We start from the raw sequence: 22,340 nt of genomic DNA, 5'->3' as shown, positions 1-22,340 counted from the left end.
CTCTCGTGGTTCGTTCATTTTGAAGTGGTGAACAGAAGGATATGAAAGAACACTGATATCTGGAGACAACAAACCCCCCTATTTGTAATCATCATGCTTTGACATAATGTGACAAATTGGTTATCAATCTTTTTTGTGATTCAGCATATCACAATACCTATGTACAATACAATAAAACATCTTCAAATGAAGACTTTGTTCTATTTTGCCAGCTCTACTATAATTAGATCAATCATGGTGCTAGTAGTACACTATGTTACACTTTAATTTAACTTTAAAAAAGCATTCCCATAGTGAAGCAAAATAATTGCAATTTAGCTTCAATTGTTTATTAAAAACAACTTTCAGAGAGAATTCAAAACAATATTTGATTTACATAGACTTTTATACAGATGTAGGTGTTTATGCATAAAAAAGAAAAAACAGAAGCAAAACTATAGAAAATTAGGAATAACAAAACAATAATGGGAACCATAGTTCAGTTAAGTATAACCACAATACATGGGCACAGGAACAAGTATAGATTTACAGTTTATCACAGCGAAAAAGTAAACACACGAATGTGAAAAAGTTTGCATTAATCTTTTCACCTTTCAATTGAAATACGTTTGGCATAAAAAATGAATTTTTTAAACCATTAAAGTGTATGTGCAGTGACACTCACATAGCCGAGAAGCACTGTTATCTGATTTTTTTTTTCTTTTTTTTTTTTTTCTCCTTCACCATTCTGGTGATGGTCACTACCAGCTGTTCTTGTCATCTAAGAATTAACAGAATCCTAATGCCTGCAGTATGGGATGATACGACCATCTGCCCAGACAGGGCTTACACGTGAAGATATACAATGTCATTTCGAATGTTGGTTTTTGCTTATCTTAAGACAGATTTATTTTCAAATACTTTTCATCTCAACGTGTTTTCTGTACGGAAATGGAAGTCAAAACATAAAGACTTTTACAGGTACACTAGAAAACGGCCCAACACAAAAAATTGAAGACCTCTCAGGTCTTCAATTTTCCTGGATACAGAGTCTGCCAGTCGCACAAGCCCACTGTGGACAGAGATCCACTGCAAGTGAAAGGGTACCACTTCCAAAAGAACTCTTCAGGAAAGGGATGTTGGTATAAAGTCTAGATAGGAGAGGCTTTCTTGAACCAAACAGTTCACTAGCCCTTCTGCTGTCGTATATGCTAGTGTAAATGGCCACTCATTCATTGCTCGACAGGCTCCAGGAGCATTCCTCACCACTGAACAAGGGGCAGAGTGACGCTCGCAGCAATGTACTTATTAGGTCATACATCAGATGTGAAGTCTCCTCGCTGTCAGGATATTCATAATCCTGACAGAAGAGCCTTTTGATTTGATGTGGCTTTCTTTCCAGCAGTGTAAAATGACCTAGTGGGTCGACCAAGTGTACGTGACGTGTTGGTTTCCGACTGAACTATACCTTGTGCAATACAATTAGACATACGGGAAAGTAATGGGGGAGATCACCTAATGTGTGCAGTGGGTACTGTGAGATGTTTGGGTGCGAATGTGTTGTCGCAAGGCTAGGAAGGGACAAGCGTGGAGAACAATGGGTGTCATTGTTTGTGAAACAAGGTAAAGAGCATCCAAAATAAACAATTTTGCTTTCCAATGGGGAGATGTCATTAGCTAACCCACAAGGATCCTATGATGTTGAACATTTTGATAAATGCTACAAAGGCGTGACTTGGCATCCTTTTAGCACCTGCATGGCAGTGCTGATTCATTTTTCATAATTCAAATAAAGTGTGTGGATAACAAAGCATACACCTCCAGCTTTCACGGCTGGAATTGAGATATTAGGAACAATATGTATTTCCAGAGAAGTACTGTCAATATTTTGACTTGCATTCAACAATATGATGCATTTAGTTGAATGGGTTCACTTCCTATCATTAATCTGATTGTTGGCTATTTATTTACTGAAAGCACTTATACATTTATTAGAGACTGAAAGCACTTATACATGTTGACGTTGCAGTTTTAGGGATGTTCATGCTAAGAAAACACTGACAAATCAACTTTTCTCAGTGTGTCTGGGAGAAATCTTTGCCTTTCACTACTGAAGCTTAAATAAGTTCTGAAACATAAAGTTTCATCTCATGTGAAGTAAAAGTGATAATAAGAGACCTTAACAATAAATCTGCCTTGACCAACATTGAATATTGCAACTAATATGAGTGGTACAAATTGTTAACAGATAATATTATTGACAAACATAAGACACATGCGGAGTTAATCTTGTTTGTAAGCAACCGTCCTGGGGGGTATTCCAGGTAGCGGGTTTAACAAACTCTTAGCCTAACCCTGAACTCTGAGTTGAGTTACTTTAAAATGGGAAACTCTGAAAACTCGGTTCCAGAAAAGCTCATTTGAATTTGTTAACTCAACTCGGAGTACGTCAACTCTGAGTTAAGCGCGCGCATGAGAACTATTAAAAGCCAACATCAATGGAGCTCCGATACTGGGATCAACCATGGCACCCACCAACAAAAAACCTTGTCCTACTTCACCACACTTCAGATATAAGTTTTATTTCGTGTTCAATCTGAGCACATATTACGGAAAAAAATCAACACGGCTGTAGCAGCGTATACAATTGGCGTGGGAGACAAACTGCCAAGTCAATGCATACATTTGATGTAATAGCCAGTCCATACCGTTAATATTACAGAAGAAAAAGTGGGAGACTTAATAAAATAGCATGTTCAATGTTATATTAAATATAAAAACATACTACAAACAGGTAAGACATATTTTGCTTAAGCTATACGCTTGTGATTGTAGCCTCGAAGTCACCTTGGTTTTAATCATACATCGACATGATACAAAGTAAATATCAATTGGTGTCTATTTCAACTTGTAATAGCAGTTTCCCCCAACAGAATGCTTTTCAAATCAAATCAAAATGTATTTGTATAGCCCTTTTTACACGCAAGCATGTCGAGGGGTTCACATACGCCCATAGAACTGCCCCTCAACCAACCTAAACCCTCAAGGAAGACAAGGAAAAACTCCCAGAAAAACCCACTGCAGGAGAAAAAATTGAAGAAACCTTGGGAGGAGAAATTCATCATTGAATTGCTACAAAATACAGGAATTTTTGTATTTTGGCTATATTGACTATATTACGTAGATGGAAAAATGCAGTTCTGGTAATTTGCTTAATATTTTCATCAAAGGATGATGACGATGATGATTAAGATGACGAAGAGACATTGACTGCTGCCGCAGAAAATGGATGCAGAGAATTATGTATGGTAGCTACTGGTAGTTCTCTCCCCATGTACTTTTATTTACAGGCTTGTGTGGAATTGTCAGTTACACTGACATTATGAGAATAATGAATATAAAAAACGATTTGCACATTCTGATCCTGTTGAACAGAGCATGGATGCAGTATACAGTGATATGTTCATTTAATGGCAGGTGAATTCTGCATGTGGAACTGTGAAATGTAATGCAATCCCATGTATTCCCAGTTACAAGTAAATGAGTTGTACAAATTGCACCTCATGAAGAATTCCCAAAAACTGACCAAGAGATGATGTAGGCCTACTTAGGGTAGAAGAATAAAGGATAATCTTGAAAAAGATTTACTGGAACACTAGTTACAGGAGGATGCATGTAACAGGTGATGTTAATTGTAGAAACAATAATCTATATCAATATTAATTGTTGAATTTGCTGAATTTCTATTTTGACCAAGAGATGGTGTACTTAGGGCAGAAGAATAAAGGCTGATCTTGTAAGGCTATCAACCTGCCCCCACCTCTCATATGGTAAAATCTGGAGTTACTGGATGGAGTCTCAACTTGATGGCTCTCACACATCATTGTGTAACTTACTGTGGCATTGCTAGTCATGTTGATAAGTAAGGGTCAAGATTGTGGTGTTATTAGTTGTTTTGGGTATAAAATGAATTGTGAAGCATCTGTGGATTCTTAATCTCCTGAGACCTTCTCCTCAGCTCTGGCTTGTCCTACTCCTTCTTCCTCACCTCTTGCTTTCTATCTCTGGTTTACAATAATCATGGTAGAGTAGGTAAGAGTTAACCTTCATTGATTTTATTCATTTGCAATATGATTAAATTATTATATTATTTAACCTTACTTTGACCATTCTTGCTCTGATTTAACCCATAGAGTCGAATAACTGTAATTCCATTGGTATTGGCATTATTTGGTTAATGTTAATACAATGTTCAGTTTCCCATCTTCCTTTCCAATTAGTTTCAGTTGTTTGGCCAATATTGACCCCCTACAATGTTGAAATAGATTTGCTGAAACACCAGTTACAGGATGGTACATGGTCACAGGTGAATCATGTAAATTATAGGAACCATAGCCAATAAACATACTCATTGTTAGATTTCTATTTGTAGGCAATGAAGAAGACCAAATACAATTTCAATTATTTGTCTTTATTTCAGTGCCAAAAAGCATTTGGTCAGTTCTGAGTGCACGCGTGGGGGAAACGGTAACGTTAACCTAGGTATTCATCAGGGAATTAAAGCACATCGAATCGCAGTCTTAAAATCCTCTCCCGGCGTATAACTAAGCGAATTAAATTTTGTTCGAGATCGGTTGGCTGAACCAGGAAAGGATATCCCTAGTCTGCCAACGCTATCAGGCTCAGAAAGAGGGAGGGGATAGATAAAAACGCAAAGTTTGGCATGGAAAACCTTCTAGCGAGCAGGTTAGTTTCACGGAGTAAGTTACCATGGAAACTTACCAAAAGGTTTTGTTACCTCTCTTTCTGGAACGGAAACCTCGGAGTAAGCCTCTTTTCAGGGTTAAACAACTCAAAGTTTTCACTAAACCTGCTACCTGGAATACCCCCCTGTACAGTATAATCCAAAAACACCAAAAGAAAACAATCAAAGTTCAAGGACTGTCAAACTAAATACTAAAGAATCACAAAAAATCAAACAATCTACAATAACAAACACTGTAAATATTTTGCTTTATTTACACATGGGAAAAAAAATGTGAAGCATATTTGCCACTGACAAAGGTGTGTGGTAAATGTAACCGAATTCTGTTTAGAGAATTCCTAATTCCTCATTATCCATTCCACAAATCCACTACAAAGACATTATCAAGGACACTTCATGTGAAAAAGGAAAAGTGCTTCACCACAACAAATCATTGAATCTTTCTGCCTGTTTATTCGCAAACATAAAAAGCACTTAAGTAAATCGACTACTGGCAATTTGAAATGAGGGGAGAGGGAGGCGCGTTGCGAAGATACACACATCTCAAATCTGAACCGTCACCTTTCAAATGGATGACAATTACCACCACACATCACACTGCCCAATTTGAGCTGGGACGTTGAAACGATCTAAAGGGCACTAGGAAGTGTTTCCGCGGGAGACCCTTGGGGCCTCGGCTACTTGGAGAGCTCTACATGTCTGCCTTGTGGAGTGTGCGTGTCCTGTTTTGTATCAGCGGACGGCTGCATGAGGCCCTCGGAGTGTCCGTCCTGCCCCCAGGATCTGCGTGAGCCCCGGTGCTCTGGGTTCTACAGTGAGCCCCGGTGCTCAGGGTTCTACAGTGAGCCCCGGTGCTCTGGGTTCTACAGTGAGCCCCGGTGCTCTGGGTTCTACAGTGAGCCCCGGTGCTCTGGGTTCTACAGCGAGCCCCGGGGCTCAGGGTTCTACAGTGAGCTGTGTCTGGGCACGCCTCAGGAGGGATGGAACTACTGTTGGGGGGGCGGGGGGGACATTCCCATAAGAGATGGGAAAGATGAAAACCAGGAGAAAATCCTATTAGTGTTACTCCCGCTACTCCCATAGACCTCAGACGCGATTCGTCCGCTGGAAGGAACAGCTGACGGCTACACTGCAGTCTGTGGGCATGTGAGGGGGAGGCGGGGGGGGGGTTCAGGACAGTGGTAGAGACCCTCATGCAGACGACGCTGCTCCTCCATCACAGTGCTCAGAAGTGCGGCACCACAAAGCTGACCCGGCGCAGCGTTACGCCCGGCCGGGCACAGTGGCTCGTTGTGACGGCCAGTGAGTGTACTGGTGGTGAGCTCGGTTTGGTACAACAGAGCCGCAGAGGAGAGGAGAACAGGCAGGACATTGAACTGAGCTGCCGGCTGATGTCATCACAATCACAGGCTGATGGGACATGGAGAAAAAGAGCCGTGCCACTCACGGCTTTGTGAGCTCCGTGTCGCTTTGCTACAGCTACGATACTCGCCTCGACACGCCATGGACTGCATAAAGAGAAGGGACACCGCCGACTGCACGAGTGTCGTCAACATACCACCGTGTGCCGACGGACACGCAGTAAGAACACGCCCACGCTCTGTGTAGATAAAGAGTGACCGCTGAGCGTGTAAGGTACAGTAGACTACATTCCAGGACCTGACCGTATTCACAGCGGTCTCGGTCAGGGACTCGACCGAAACCCAGAGCTCACTACCTAACGGTTTCACTCTTGTCTCTGTGTCTGTATTCTGCAGGTTCTGAAGGCTAATCCCGCCGTGTGGGGACAGCCGGCCGCAGGTCACGCGAGGAGGCTGACTCCGAGTCAGGCGGGCTACGGTGTCGGCTGCTGTTTAATGTGCTTCAGCGCTTCTTCTTTTTTGGACCCACTCAAGGGGTTCAAAATGGTCGCCCACCGAGGTGAAGGCATGAACTGGAGAGCATGCAGGTGTCTGAAGTCACTCTGACTGGGAGATATGCACGCGGGAACACAGTGATATCCTCTGAACATAGGCACAGGAATAGATTAGGAGATGAGAGCGCGTGTGTATGAGCTATGCACATCATATCGCAGGCACAGATGATGGTGGGTAGCAATTTGCTTTCGATGCGGTTTTTCGCTGCAATCTCCTTACTGGGTTGCTTCGGCGTTTCCGTCTGTCTGAGAGGACAGGGTTTTAATTGCACGGTTGCTCTGTGTATTGTTAGGATGGCCCTGTTGTCTTAAGATGGCACATGACTGAATGTTAGAAAGCTAGCTGTCTGTGCTATAAAATAAATTACTATTAGCCGCAAGGAACATCCAGCTTACACAGGCATGCTTCCGTTACAAAATCGATTTCACAGCATTAAAACCAAAGAAAAACACCACACATTTCAGGTGTTCTACAGGTGAACGGCGCAGTGAAAAGGAAAGCAATGATTTTGCAATGTTGGAGTTTTCATGTGTTTCTTCTTAAGGGTACAGTCACGCTAGTCTGCCACATATACCAAATTATAGCTTGACAGGAGAACCACCCAAGATGAACATCAAAGCAGTAGGAGTTGTTACATGGATATCTGGCTTCTACCCATACGGTGGCCGAACTACACCCACATCAGACATGAAAGTCTGTCTGGCTCAGCCAGGAAATCTACGCTGCATCAAAACATTGGTGATGCCGGGAATCCTATGGATCAAAGGCCCCATGTGTCCTTTTTCGGCACAATTCCACCGAGTCATCCACCTATCCAACGTTCCGCTCGTGTGATTGGATGATTGCGTGGAGACATCCTCACAACTACGTCGCAGCATCTACCCGTAACGAGTTTAGGGGAGGTACAGAAAACATTCCACTGTTTTAAATTCATATCTGCCCAATAAGATGGGACTACTGTGATTGTCTTTGAGAGAGGCCATGGATGCTGACGTTTCAACTCCAGGACCAGGAGAGGGTTCCCTCACTTCCTGAATGCGAACCTAGCAGGACAAGTACCCGGCTTCCTAATCCCCGAACCCCAAACACAGCAGGATGCCTGATGGACGGGATTCGCGGAAAGATCCGGATTAGGGGTGTAGGATGGGAGTGGAGTGGAGAACGTATCCATTTATACACTGTTTTGTTCAGAACACATTTAGACTGTATAGAGAGACATGCCTTTATGCCAGTGTGTCATCCGATATCGCCAGAGCCCTGGATAGTGACCCAGGTAGACCCAAATGTGTGTGCCAGGGGTCACGACAGCTGCCAGGAAGGGTTGTAGAACTTGATGGAGTGTGTCTTGGCCCACTTGGCGAACACGGTCTTCTCCGTGATGAAGCGGTGCCCTCCGTAGGGGGCGCTCTCATGCAGGAGGTACTCGGCACACTCGTCCCTGCTTCCCGCCTCGTAATAATGGTAGGGCACCTTCCTGTAGTGCTCAGTCCTGGAGAGAGGCAGAGCGGGGTAAGAGAGGGAGGGAGAGAGAGAGAGAGAGAGAGAGAGAGAGAGAGAGAGAGAGAGAGAGAGAGAGAGAGAGAGAGAGAGAGAGAGAGAGAGAGAGAGAGAGAGAGAGAGAGAGAGAGAGAGAGAGAGAGAGAGAGAGAGAGAGAAAGAGAGAGTAAGAAACGGAGAGACAAAGAGAGGAGTACAGAACAACAGGAGAAGGGGGTTCCATCAACACAGAGAGGCAAAGAAGTAGGAAGGGCATACTAAAAGTTCTACTGAACGTATCTCTGTAAGACCACAACAAAAAAACAAAGACCGCAGTAGGATCGTTATGTGAAACGAGCACCTCTTGAGGACGCCATTAGCTTCAGAGCTGTAACAACCTTGGTGTGTCCATGTCCTGCTCCACAGACGGCTCACGTTAATGCCCAGCCCTGCGGCACCGGGCAAATCTGAGCCCATGTTCTCCCTGCCACGACTCTGTTGCAGACACTCCAGCACAGCGTCAGAGCCAACAGATGCATTCTGTTTCCCCGTCTCTATGCAGCCTGTTGAATCTCAATTACAGCTCTACTGGCGGGGTCAATTGCTACCATGTGTCTAAGGGCTGGGGATGTTATATAAATCCCTATCGGCGCTGTGTTGCCATGCATCAAGCATGGCAGACTTTGCGCATGATGAGTTGTAAAACGCAATGAAACTCCATTTCCTGTTGTCTTGTTTTATGGGAAGACGGTGCTATTGGCTGTCACACTGGCTAGCGTCCTTGACGCCGCCGTGCTAATCTCGTCATCTCCCGTCTTGCGCCCACAGAAGATGTCTGACTGGAACAAGCTCTCATTTTTCAGAAGCACGTTACACTGTAGTATAAATAGGCTGTCGTTTATTGAGAGACAGCTCTGTGAGGTAGGAATGTGTGAGCGCAGTCCCAGTCGTGGCGAGGAAGGCATCCTGGAAATGAACAACAACGCCCGGGGGGGCCAACATCTTATTTGTCAAAACCCCCCGAAGTGCCTTATGGCCAGGCGCTAATCAGACACCACCAGGGAAGAAGGATCTCTGGACTAAACTGAATTAGAACTTGAGAGGGATAAGGTGCTGCAGTCTGGCAACCTGCTGAGTACAAGAGCCAGCCGGCAACCTGCAGTGTATTCTAAGCAGGAGGGCGTGGGGAATATAATGGTATTCACTGTTCAGGGAGAGCCTTTATGGATCTGTGTATATAGATTCAGCCATTAAATTCACACTGTGTCATCGGCGACACATTCCCAAAGTGGAAGGTGTGACAATTGCAGTGGAAGGTTCACTGTCGCAGGGAATGTGCCTGTAACGGTTGTTAAGAGTTTGCAGTGTGTCTGTGTGTGCCTGTGTGTGGGTGCGTGTGTAACTTACTTGCAGTAGGTGTCGTTGATCATGCCGTAGACGTGGATTTCCTTGCACATGTCCATGGCTAGGATGAGTGTGAACCAGCCAGTGCTGAGGTAGGACCCTGACTGAATCCTGCACGCACAAACACAAGTCCATGTGGGCTATATTTACATCAATAGTAAAGCAAGCAATAATTGCATGAAGGACCTTAATAATACAAAGGTCACTGGCTCATAATCATAGTCATAATCGAGCAAACAATTAACACAATATCCATATTTCCCTATTTACATAGGGGTGAGAGGGTGGCAGTGTGTGTGTGTGTGTGTGTGTGTGGGGGGGGGGGGGGGCGGGGGGGGACAACCAAAAAGCCAATTTGTTGCAATGACGGGTTAGAGCAGCACAGAAGGGAAATCGCACATTATCACTGATACACAGCTTAGCCGCTCGCTGCTGTCTAGGCTGTCACTACCTCACTATTACTCTGCATTATTCATTAGCAATCTGTCACTCCTACTGCCAGCACTGGGCTGCAGCAAGCACAAACACCAGTGCACATACTGTATAGTCATCTACAAGCTATCCATGAGGGAAAAAATCATTTTTTCAACAACAAAAAAAACGGAAAGAGAAGCGACGTCGGATGACCTATTAAATAACATTTCAAAACAGGCCGGGTGAAGGCCTCTTGACTCATAACCGGATACACATGTTTACTTTGTTTATGACTGGGGGAATCACATATGCAAGGGTTAGCTGAATGAGTCAAACAACTGAGTGAATCAGATAAGGCGGACATATTGTGCGCTAGGCTGAACAGAACGACAACGTCAAAAAGAAAAGACAGCGCAGCATCCATCTGAATGCTGCCTCAGACGTGGTACCATGGCTATACAATGGCTTGAATGTTCTCTCTAGCAGTCGGACGGTTACTTCATAAAAAGAAACAAGATTAACAAAGCTTGCCTACAAATCACCACTGGCCTCAATCTCAAGCAAACAAAAAAATACTTTGAATAAAGCAGACTCGAAAACAAAAACTCACTCATGTTTTTTTCTCTCTCTCTCTCCCAATCTCTGTAACGCCAGGGAAAACCTGAGAAGAGCGAGGCGAGACTGATTGATGCTGACACACCAGCACGGGCCTGCCCTACCGGCACTGGGAAATGAAGGGTGGTTGAAAAATGAAGTCCGACACTTCAAACTGGGTCTAAGTAAATAATCCACTAAGTCAGTGAGTACATGTTGTGCTTTACCTGCCAGGGCCGGAGGCAGGGTGTGAGGCCGGAGGCAGAGTGTGAGGCCGGAGGCAGGGTGTGAGGCCGGAGGCAGGGTGTGAGGCCGGAGGCAGGGTGTGAGGCCGGAGGCAGAGTGTGAGGCCAGAGGCAGAATGTGAGGCCGGCGGCAGAGTGTGAGGCCGGAGGCAGGGTGTGAGGCCGGAGGCAGGGTGTGAGGCCGGAGGCAGAGTGTGAGGCCAGAGGCAGAATGTGAGGCCGGCGGCAGAGTGTGAGGCCGGAGGCAGGGTGTGAGGCCGGAGGCAGAGTGTGAGGCCGGAGGCAGGGTGTGAGGCGGGACGCAGAGTGTGAGGCCGGCGGCAGAGTGTGAGGCCGGAGGCAGAGTGTGAGGCCGGAGGCAGGGTGTGAGGCCGGAGGCAGAGTGTGAGGCCGGAGGCAGGGTGTGAGGCCGGAGGCAGGGTGTGAGGCGGGACGCAGAGTGTGAGGCCGGAGGCAGGGTGTGAGGCCGGAGGCAGAGTGTGAGGCCGGAGGCAGAGTGTGAGGCCGGAGGCAGGGTGTGAGGCCAGAGGCAGAATGTGAGGCCGGCGGCAGAGTGTGAGGCCGGAGGCAGGGTGTGAGGCCGGAGGCAGAGTGTGAGGCCGGAGGCAGGGTGTGAGGCGGGACGCAGAGTGTGAGGCCGGCGGCAGAGTGTGAGGCCGGAGGCAGGGTGTGAGGCCGGAGGCAGGGTGTGAGGCGGGACGCAGAGTGTGAGGCCGGAGGCAGGGTGTGAGGCCGGAGGCAGGGTGTGAGGCCGGAGGCAGAGTGTGAGGCCAGAGGCAGAGTGTGAGGCCGGAGGCAGAGTGTGAGGCCGGAGGCAGGGTGTGAGGCCAGAGGCAGAGTGTGAGGCCGGAGGCAGAGTGTGAGGCCAGAGGCAGAGTGTGAGGCCGGAGGCAGAGTGTGAGGCCGGAGGCAGGGTGTGAGGCCGGAGGCTGGCACGGCATGCTCCCAAAACTCTCCTCTGCTTCCATCACAACTTTTGTTCAAAAAGAACAACGCTTGACACTCACAGTTGGAGATATCCATGTGAACGAGAGAACACAGGCGGCTTCCACTTCACTGTGACTGGGCTTTTTTATCCCAGTGCAACTCCAATACAATTTGACATCTGTCAAACTATTAACTATTAACTGAAGTGGAGTTTCATATTCGATTGCAAGCGGTGTTGTAACTCCGCCAGCCCATTGGTACACTATCAGGGAGACCGAGTTACGTTGGCCATTATGCTTCAATTGGTTGAGTGACTTCCCGGGAGATTAGAAGTTGACCTTATCAAGCCAGGGAAACTAGAGCATGGCGATACATCAAAGTTAATTGTTCATAGCCAGAGAACCAATCGGATGAAACCACGGCACAGTGCAGTCCGATCTCGCAGCACCTGAGTGCTGGTCTGCAGCGGACCTGACTGCCCGGTCATCCATCTCTCGTGGAAAAACCTATTCCATTTGGTGAAGGGCCACTCTCTTCTCATCACAGCGGATTGAGTCTCTTCCTCTCCTGGAGGACAGCGATCGCATCCCCACCCATCTCCCAGACCCCGGCCAGGACACACACGCACTCAGGACCTCAGGACTGTTGGGTGACAGCAGCCACAGACAGCCAAGCCAGGGGAGACATGGTGCCTTTTAGAACCATGGCCAGCAGCTGCAGTGATTCGAAGACAATGCATCGATCTCAGCTGGATCCAAACATCAGCTAGATCCCGGACTTGAGCGCATACATACGCTTTCTCTCTCTCTCACTCACTCACTCACTCACTCACTCACTCACACACACACACACACACACACACACACACACACTGGTGGAAACACTGAATTTGCTTCTCTTAACTTGTCTGAGCTAAGGAAAATGGTATATCTGCTGGTGAATTGATAATTGTATTCAAAAACAAGGGAAGAGATAAGTGACATTAGCCCTTGGTCAGGTTTAACAGCAAATACAAAGACAGTATTCCTCTAAATTCCAAAACTCTCCTTGGGACACAGCAATGACAACATTCTCCAGCTAGCCATGAGGAGAAATAGGGTTCCTTTGACACAAGGCACTGCACAGTCACTTATTTTAATAGTGGCGATGAGGCGTGTAAGCTTTCTGGACCATTGCTGTGTTAAGTCTTCCCTGTGGACACGGTAGGGGTTATCAAGATTGACCTTCACAACCTGCAAATCAAAAAGGCTATTTGTGCTTTTTGAGACTAATGTTTACATTCGCATGACTATCATCATCTATAACAGACAGCAGTTTATGCCATAAACAATTGCCCCTGGACACCAAAAACCCTCTTCAAACCATCAGAAGAAAATGAACTTGGTTTTAAATCTGTACACTGTACTCTTTCACTTCTGTACTCTGACCCTCTCTCTCTCTCTCTTACTGTTTCTGAGGGGGTGTTAGAGCTGAAGTTATAACTAGGGAGGTTTTGTTTTTTAGATTTGTCTGGAAATCAAACAACCTAAACTAATTCCCCTAGGGTTTAAAGGAAGATGGGAAACTGAACAGTGTATTAACATGAGTTAATGTTAATGGGAGTCAGGTGGCTGAGCGGTTAGGGAATCGGGCTAGTAATCTGAAGGTTGCCAGTTCGAGTGTCAAATGACGTTGTGTCCTTGGGCAAGGCACTTCACCCTACTTGCCTCGGGGGAATGTTCCTGTACTTACTGTAAGTCGCTCTGGATAAGAGCGTCTGCTAAATGACTAAATGTAAACATGAACCAAATAATGCCAATACCAATGGATTTAGCTCTGGCTTTACCTTGTAATCATTCTCTTTGCTCACCTCTTGCTGTCTCTCTGATTTACAATAATCATTGTAGTGTAAGTAAGAGTTAACCTTCATTTTGTAACATGTTTGCCTTGTAATTGATTTCATTCATTTGCAATGTAATTAAATGTATATGATGATTTAACCCATAGAGTCAAATAACTGTAATTCCATTGGTATTGACATCATTTGGTTCATGTTAATACACTGTTCAGTTTGCCATCTTCCTTTAAACCATAGGGGAATTAGTTTAGGTTGTTTGTCCAATATTAAACCCCCTACACCTTTATTGCTTTTAATTGAGTTCATCTTTTGGTCTGCTTACGTAAATGACATGAGTGTCATCTAATGAGTGAATGTCAAAGGGTCCACTGTTAGCGGTGGTAGACAGTAATTTTACAAATTTGCCGCCTAGAGATTTATACATCTAATATCATTCCCCTCTTTTATTTAGGAAATTCCCAAAATTATACAGATAGCTATTTCTCTTTTGTAATAAACACTTCAAGAGCAATCCAAAATAACACTCAGAGTTGTCAGTCAGGAGTTTGAATGTAATTTATTTCTATCCTCTCCAGCTGTTGTCAGGGGCCAGAGCATGCGCTACCTCCAGGTAATGAGTGTGTGCTGTGCCACAGCAGGTGCACATTCTGAGGACTCACATCGTGTGCTTAACAATAACAGTTTTTACCAACCCTCTCTAAAAGCATCAATTATGATGAAGAGACAAATTAGGGCCATTCAAAACAAGAAATAATGTATTTTCATGGTTTTCTATGACGTTTAAGTGGTTTGATAAATTCCATGTTAAATGTAAATTTTATAAGGTATGAACACAGATCACATGTATATGTACACAGGCCTACTCAATATTTCAAACGAAAGATATTTAGTTTTAATATTAAATTATTTCTTAGATCAACAACAGACATGGATAATCCAGAGATGTCTCCAGGGATACTGAGGTAGTGTTACGGTGTGGTACAGAGTGGACCCAAACGCAGCACAGATACAAGTAGGGGTTTTATTGGATGTAGTCCTGAGTTCTGGTCTGGTTAGATGAATCAGCGGATCAGCAGGCAGACAGGGACTGGGTTCTCGGATGATGATCCTGGGCACAAAGAACTGGTTACAAAAGGCAAGCGAATCAAGCAATGCTTGAGGGTCAAAAGCGCATACTACCACAGTAGCTGTGAAAACGATCTGACGAGGAGTGGTTGGAAAGCCGGGTTGAAGTAGGCAGGATGATGAGGTAATGGGTGGCAGGTGTGTAGAGTCTTGGCAGGATAATCCAGGTGAACCAGCAGGTGGTGTAAAAGGGACAGGAAACAGGCCGTGGCCGCAACAGGACCCCCCCCTCAACGGTTGCCACCAGGCAACCCACCCGGTCTGTCGGGATGCTCACGGTGGAAATCCCAGACAAGGGCAGGATCCAGTATGAGGCGGCGGGAAATCCAGCAGTGCTCTTCAGGACCGTATCCCTCCCACTCCACTAGGTACGGGTATCCACGTCCGCGACGGCGCACATCCAGCAGTCGCCGGACGGTGTACGCAGGATGGTCATCAATGATGCGGGGGGGTGGAGGGGCAGTAGCCGGAGGAGCCAGCACGCTGGTGGAAACCGGTTTCAACAAAGAGACGTGGAAGGTGGGGTGAATCCTCCTCATATGAGTAGGGAGCTTGAGCTTGACAACAGAAGGGTTAATGACGGTCTCGATCACAAACGGCCCAACGTATCGAGGTGCGAGTTTCTTGGAGGCAGTCAACAGCGGGAGATCCTTGGAGGAGAGCCACACTTTGACCTGGTTGGTATGTGGGTGCTGGACTTGTGACTGTCGGCGATTGCGGTCAGCTGAGCGTAGCAGAGCAGAGCGAGTGTTCCTCCACAGTTTGACAACGGCGGAGATGGGCCTGGACAGAAGGAACTGCCAGTTCCTCCTCCTGGGCTGGAAACAGGGGTGGTTGGTAGCCTAGGTAGCATTCAAAAGGAGACAATCCCGTGGCAGAGCTGGACAAGGTGTTATGGGCATATTCAACCCAAGGGAGATGTGTACTCCAGTCAGAGGGGTTGAGGGCGGTAACGCAGCGAAGCGCAGCTCCAAGGTCTTGGTTAGCCCGCTCCGTCTGTCCGTTTGTCTGTGGGTGGTAACCAGACGATAAACTCACTGAGGCGCCGAGTGCATGACAGAATGTTTTCCATACGTGGGAAACGAACTGAGGTCCACGGTCGGAGACAATGTCGTTTGGGATCCCATGAAGGCGGACAACATGGAGAACAAGGAGGTCAGCAGTTTCAGAAGCTGTGGGGAGCTTGGGAAGAGCAACAAAGTGCACCGCCTTGGAGAACCTGTCCACAATGGTGAGTATGACTGTTACCATGAGAGGGAGGAAGGCCAGTAACAAAGTCGAGCGTGATGTGGGACCATGGTCGGCCAGGAATAGGCAGAGGGCGGAGCAGACCAGCAGGCGATTGATGGGATGATTTAGCTCGAGCACACACAGTACATGCCAATACAAAGGCACGAGTGTCTGTGTTCATGGTAGACCACCAAAAGTGTCGCTTCAGGAGGGACTGCGTACAGCCGACTCCAGGATGGCATGCAAAATCGGGAAGAGTGAACCCACTGGAGGACCTGGGAGCGGACAGAATCAGGCGGTTTGGTGGGCCATTACCCGGATCTGGTTGTGCGAGCTGGGCATTCCTGACAATGGATTCGATCTCCCAAGTCACTGCAGCCACCATGCAGGATGAGGGGAGGATTGTGTCAGTGTTGGGAGGAGTGACTTCGATGACGTGTTGGCGAGAGAGGGCGTCTGGCTTGATGTTCCTGGAACGGTAGGTAAGGGTAAAGTTGAATCGGCCAAAAACAAAGCCCAGCGGGCTTGACGGGAGTTGAGGCGTTTCGCGGTTTGAATGTAAGCCAGGTTTTTGTGGTCAGTCCACACAATAAATGGCTGTTCGGACCCCTCCAGCCAGTGCCTCCATTCTTCCAAAGCAAGCTTAACGGCTAGTAACTCACGGTTTCCAACGTCGTAGTTCTTCTCTGCTGGCGACAGACGACGAGAAAAGAAGGCACAGGGATGGAGCTTTTGGTCTGTGGCTGAGCGCTGGGAGAGAACTGCCCCGACTCCCGTATCCGAGGCATCAACCTCCACTATAAACTGGCGAGACGGGTCTGGCTGAATGAGGACAGGTGCAGTGGTAAAACGTCTCTTCAGTTCAGAGAAAGCAGACTCCGCTCCAGTGGTCCAGGCGAAGGGAGTGAGAGTAGAGGTGAGCTGGGTGAGAGGAGCGGCAACTCTGCTGTAGTCCCGGATGAATCGACGGTAGAAGTTGGCAAAACCAAGAAACCGCTGGAGCTGTTTGAGGTTAGATGGTTTGGGCCACTCCACTACCGCCTGTACCTTCTCTGGGTCCGTTCTCACTTGCCCACTCTCAAAGATGTAACCCAAGAAGCTGATGGAGCTAACATGAAACTCACACTTCTCTCCCTTGACGAAGAGTTTGTTTTCCAGGAGTCTTTGGAGGACTTGTTGAACATGCTGGACATGTTCCTCCAGATTGCGGGAGAAGATTAGAATATCGTCAAGGTAGACGAAGACTGTGCGATTGAGAGTCCCGGAGGACGTCGTTAACAAGGGCTTGGAAGATGGCAGGGGCGTTGGTTAGGCCAAAAGGAACAACCAGATACTCGTAGTGTCCCAGGGGGGTGGTAAAGGCCGTCTTCCACTCGTCTCCCTCACGGATTCTAACAAGGTGGTAGGCGTTTCTGAGATCCAGTTTTGTGAATATCTTGGCTCCCTGGAGGACCTCCAAGGTAGAGCTGATCAAGGGAAGAGGATACTTGTTCTTCACTGTAATGCTATTGAGGCCACGGTAATCTATGCATGGACGTAAGGAGTGGTCCTTTTTGGCGACAAAAAAGAAACCGGCTCCAACAGGGGAGGAAGATGGCCTGATGATGCCAGCGGCTAGAGTCATGTATGTATTTCTCCATTGTTTCTCTTTCAGGACGGGACAGATTGTACAGGCGACTTGTTGGCAGGGGGGCCCCAGGAAGGAGGTCTATAGCACAGTCGTAAGGCCGATGAGGAGGGAGTGTGATAGCTTGCTGTTTACTGAACACCTCTCCTAGATCATGGTAGACATGGGGGATTGAGGTTAAATCAGGAGGTTCAGTGGCTGGCGGAGACATAGAGACCCCTACAGGAGCGATGGCGGACTGCAGGCAAGACGAGTAACAGAAAGAGCTCCAACTCTTTACCTTGCCAGATGTCCAGTCGAAGTGGGGGTTGTGTTGTCTCAGCCATGGCTGGCCAAGAACAATAGGAGCATGAGGAGAGGGAATGACATGGAATTGAATGGTCTCCCGATGGTTTCCAAAGAGTATCAGACAGAGGGGTTTAGTGCGGTGAGTGACTCTGGCCAGAATCATCCCATTCAATGCGTTCGCGTCAAGAGGAGTGGTCAATGGCTCAACTGCAATGCAGGCCTGGGAGACAAGGGAGGCATCTAGAAAATTCTCATCTGCTCCAGAGTCTACTAACGCTGGCAAGGAGAGAGACTGGTGAATCCAACACAGAGTGGCTTCCAGCTGCATTCGCGGCCTGGTGGTTTGGGGAACGCGTTGGCCCGCCAGTATCCCCACAGTTACTGACGAGCCCACCCTTTTGGCCGAACTGGACAGGATGCTAGGAAGTGGCCGGCTTGCCCACAGTAGAGACACTCACCAGCCTGCAGTCTCCGGGAGCGCTCAGCAGGTGAAAGATGGGCTCGACCCAAATTCATGGGCTCTTCTCCAGTTGAGTCGGAAGTAGCAGAATTCTGTCCAGCGCGGGAAGCATGGGGATTGGAGATACTAGCCCTCGGAAGGTGTGGATGGGAAGCGGAAGTGGGAGAGGACAGGGACGGTTGTCGGCTAGCTCTCTCCCTTCGGCGTTCACGGAGACGATTGTCCAGTTTCATAGCAAGGGAGACCAGTCCATCCAGGCTGTCTGTCATCCCGGGAGGCTAGCTCATCCTTCAGCACCTCGCTAAGCCCGTTCCGAAATGCACCCTGGAGCGCATCATCATTCCAATTGGACTCAGCTGCTGCGATGCGGAATTCGATTGCGTAGTCTGCCACACTACGGGATCCCTGACGGATGGTGAAGAGTCGTTTAGCAGCCTCAGCTCCTTTCACAGGGTGGTCAAAAACTTTCAGAAGTGAAAAACAATATGAAGAATTGAGTGGAGACTGGCTGTCCCAAACAGCGGATGCCCACGCTAGCGCGTTCCCCTTCAACAATCCCATTAGGTATGCTATCTTAGACTTCTCTGTAGAATATGTTGCAGGCTGCTGCTCAAAAACAAGGGAGCACTGGATGAGAAAAGACCTGCACGTTCCAGGATCTCCTGCATAGCGCTCAGGTGCTGGCACATGTGGCTCTCTAGGAGTAAGGGCTGGCTGGTCTGAAGGGGGTATGGGAGGTTCTGAAGGAGGCAGGTGGGAAGAAAGGCTGTCCAACTGGCTTCCGATCTGGGCAACGTTAGCTGTGAGACCTCGTAATGCGTCCATCAATTCTTGGAGGGCTTGGCTGTGCTGGCCCACGAGAGCACCCTGGCTCGCCAGAGCGTGCCGGATCTGGTCTGCAACTGCTGGGTCCATGTTGGTCAGATCGTTCTGTTACGGTGTGGTACAGAGTGGACCCAAACGCAGCACAGATACAAGTAGGGGTTTTATTGGATGTAGTCCTGAGTTCTGGTCTGGTTAGATGAATCAGCGGATCAGCAGGCAGACAGGGACTGGGTTCTCGGATGATGATCCTGGGCACAAAGAAAACTGGTTACAAAAGGCAAGCGAATCAAGCAATGCTTGAGGGTCAAAAGCGCATACTACCACAGTAGCTGTGACAACGATCTGACGAGGAGTGGTTGGAAAGCCGGGTTGAAGTAGGCAGGATGATGAGGTAATGGGCGGCAGGTGTGTAGAGTCTTGGCAGGATAATCCAGGTGAACCAGCAGGGGGTGTAAAAGGGACAGGAAACAGGCCGTGGCCGCAACAGGTAGAGGAAGACCTTACATTCAGAATTACACAGGACTACCGATTATTATTGATTTAAAAGCTGAATAATAAAATTAATCCCAGATGGAGTGTTGAATAATTGAAAAGAAATCCTTTCCTATTCACCTCTGGGGAATAAACTCAAGGGAGTAATCCCCAAAGAACTCAAATACCCATAAAGAAATAAGCCAAGGCCCTTACCCAATACTTAAGTCGAACTAAGTCTCTTCTTAAAGAGTGGAGATTCATAGCAGTTCAGCGGAAAACATTTTCTTGGTGTTAACAGACAAAAACGTATTACATTTTGATTATAGGACTTTTAAATGGTACATATGTTTTTATGTATTTATCAAACCTTGTTAAAACCTAATGTTTCTGTATGTACCATCCTGAATGCTGAAGATGAAACTGTAAATCTACTAAAGGTAAAACAAGAAAGATTTGAAAGCATTGTAAGCTGCCTTGAAACTCAGCCAGAGAAAAAACATTAATTTCACACACGCCAGAACACGGAGAGAAACATAATCAATAGTGTCTCATTTGGATGCTGGTTGCTCTGATATATATTTCCATGGGTGTGAAAATCAAACAGCAAATACCAAACCATTTAAGTGAATTCTGTGGCTCTGAGTCTGAGGTTTCTGAAATGTTTTTGTTATTGTTGGTAAGAAAGGAGAAAGGAGCACAGCGTGCCGTTTACAGATTGTGAGATGACTGCTCAACAGTTTTACAAGCACATTTTGATCCAGCTGCCAACCAAGGATTGCTTCTCCACGTAATATTTTACAGCTCAAATCTGAAGTGACTGGTTCAGGTCCCCTTTAAAACCCCGTGCCTAAACACAGCACACATGGATGTGCTTTACGTATGCTGGAAGAATGACACACACAAGTGCTTTAACACAGACATTGGATTTCTGCACTGATGTCAAACACACTCTGATGTTACGTGTGTTGATCTCTATATGCATTTAGATGAATTACATGAAGAATGTCCATCTGCGGTAGGATTACCAGAATAGGATGAAAACATAATTTTGCTCACCTCATTATAGGATGGGCTCCAGCGTTAGCTTCTGCAGGTTACTGAGACATTCAGATCACGTAGGTCAAGTTCAAATTCGACCATTTCTCCTCTTTAAATGTCAAACACTCCCTTGGTGAGAGAGGCAGGGAACAGAGAGACAGCAGGAGGTGAAGAACAGCAAGTACCTGGGAAATACCTCAGCCATGGAAATATAGTTTTATGTGAACATTCCCCTCATCCGAAATGCGCAGTCTTTGAAAATAGAATAATTTGTGCTGCATCTGGGAGGTATCCTGCATGGGATAATAACACCAGCGCATCTATTTAGTGTGTTTTTCTGAAGCCAAGCAGGCAGCTGATTTAATTATGCCTAATCACATTTTGGTCATTACTTGACTAGTGATGCAGGTGTGCCGTTTAAACACTGTGGCCAATGGAGCTGATTCAATTGGGCGAGGTGAAACAGAGCATAAAATGCATTTACTAGCTCTCCGGGCTCCAGGCTGGGATGGCGTCTACCTGTGTTAGAGCTCAGCTGGAGCACCTTCCCTGCAACCTCTACAGGAGCGCTGGGTCTGTCTCGCTCCACTGCAGCCTGGAGGGACCCAACCCCAGAGCAGAGCCTGTGACCGAGGGGAGGTGGGGCCCACACACAGCTGCAGAGGACGAGAGGTCCAGAGAGGCTGCCCGCTAATGGCATCTCTTGCGCATCATCATAGTCTCATTATATCTGTTGCTAGCATGATGCTAATGGACTTGAGACACCGACTTTCCCCTCCTACCCCTGTTCCTTAGGGATCCTTGGTGTTGTTTTGGTCTCTGACAGGTCCACTGTGAGAACTCTGACAGCAGGCTGGGAGCACAGATGCAGATTAGAATGTATTTTTAAAAATTCTTAAATTAATGTTTTTTCGGGGGGAGTGGGGATTTCTTTAGCTTTAATCAATCACGCTCAGGGCTGGCATGGATATTTGGCATGGCCTCGTTTTAATGCATTTTGACTAGTTCAATTGTGAGTTTAATTTCACAGTCATTACAAGCTTTTCAGCTACTAATGTAATTACATGCTTATTAAGTGGTGTCTTGGGGTTTATAGCACATCTCAAAGACTGTACTTTATTGGAAAAACTGCAAATTCAATCTCTCTTTTTGCATGCTGAGTAAAAGAGAATCAGTCTCATTATTCTCTACTGTGGCGAAGCATGATAAGCATGGAATTAATGTGGAATTCCCCAATGAGGGCACACTTTTGTTTCAATACACCCTCAGAACAAGCCATGCCTTTTCCAAGCCATAACGTTTTTATCTATCGTTTCTCTGTCTCGGAATCTATAAACAAAGAAACTACAGATAGAATTAATATTTGTATTCAACTTGAAAAAAAGACAGTAGTGTGAAAACATAGAATGTTTTTGGACATGTAAGTCCTGTATCTACTGACTAGGCAGACGTTTTTGGTTTATGGAACACGTGAAAGTTCACAAAGTTCACTCAGAGCGACAGAGATAGATTGAATACAGCTGTGATTTAATTGCTAAATGAATTGCTCCATAATTAGATAAAACACTCCGGCCGAAAAGGTGCATCTATTAAGCGTCTCTGTTGACGCATGTTTTTAAATAGTTTCAATGTGTTTTTATTAGTTTGATTCAGAAAGCATGCCCTTCATGGGCAGGCTTGAATGAATACTGACAAACACTGTTCTGGCCAACAGAA

At 46.7% G+C, this 22,340-nt stretch overlaps 1 protein-coding gene across 2 annotated transcripts in view; it reads right to left on the bottom strand.

Annotated features, from left to right (window-relative positions):
- Positions 1-6,583: 6,583 nt before the first annotated feature.
- st6galnac3 (ST6 (alpha-N-acetyl-neuraminyl-2,3-beta-galactosyl-1,3)-N-acetylgalactosaminide alpha-2,6-sialyltransferase 3) overlaps positions 6,584-22,340 on the bottom strand; it is a 39,853-nt gene continuing 24,096 nt past the window's right edge. For both annotated transcript variants that reach the window (XM_062481949.1, XM_062481947.1), the window contains exons 4-5: positions 9,544-9,651; positions 6,584-8,149 (exon numbers count right to left, since the gene is read on the bottom strand). In XM_062481949.1, the coding sequence (XP_062337933.1) occupies positions 7,960-8,149; positions 9,544-9,651 (298 nt within the window). In that variant the 3' untranslated portion in view covers positions 6,584-7,959. The remainder of the gene's footprint in view (positions 8,150-9,543; positions 9,652-22,340) is intronic.

Source organism: Osmerus eperlanus, chromosome 16 (assembly GCF_963692335.1).
Source record: "Osmerus eperlanus chromosome 16, fOsmEpe2.1, whole genome shotgun sequence".
Classification (NCBI taxonomy): Eukaryota; Metazoa; Chordata; class Actinopteri; order Osmeriformes; family Osmeridae; genus Osmerus; species Osmerus eperlanus.
The sequence above is the reverse complement of the archived record's forward strand: the minus strand, read 5'-3'. Positions and strand labels throughout refer to the sequence as shown.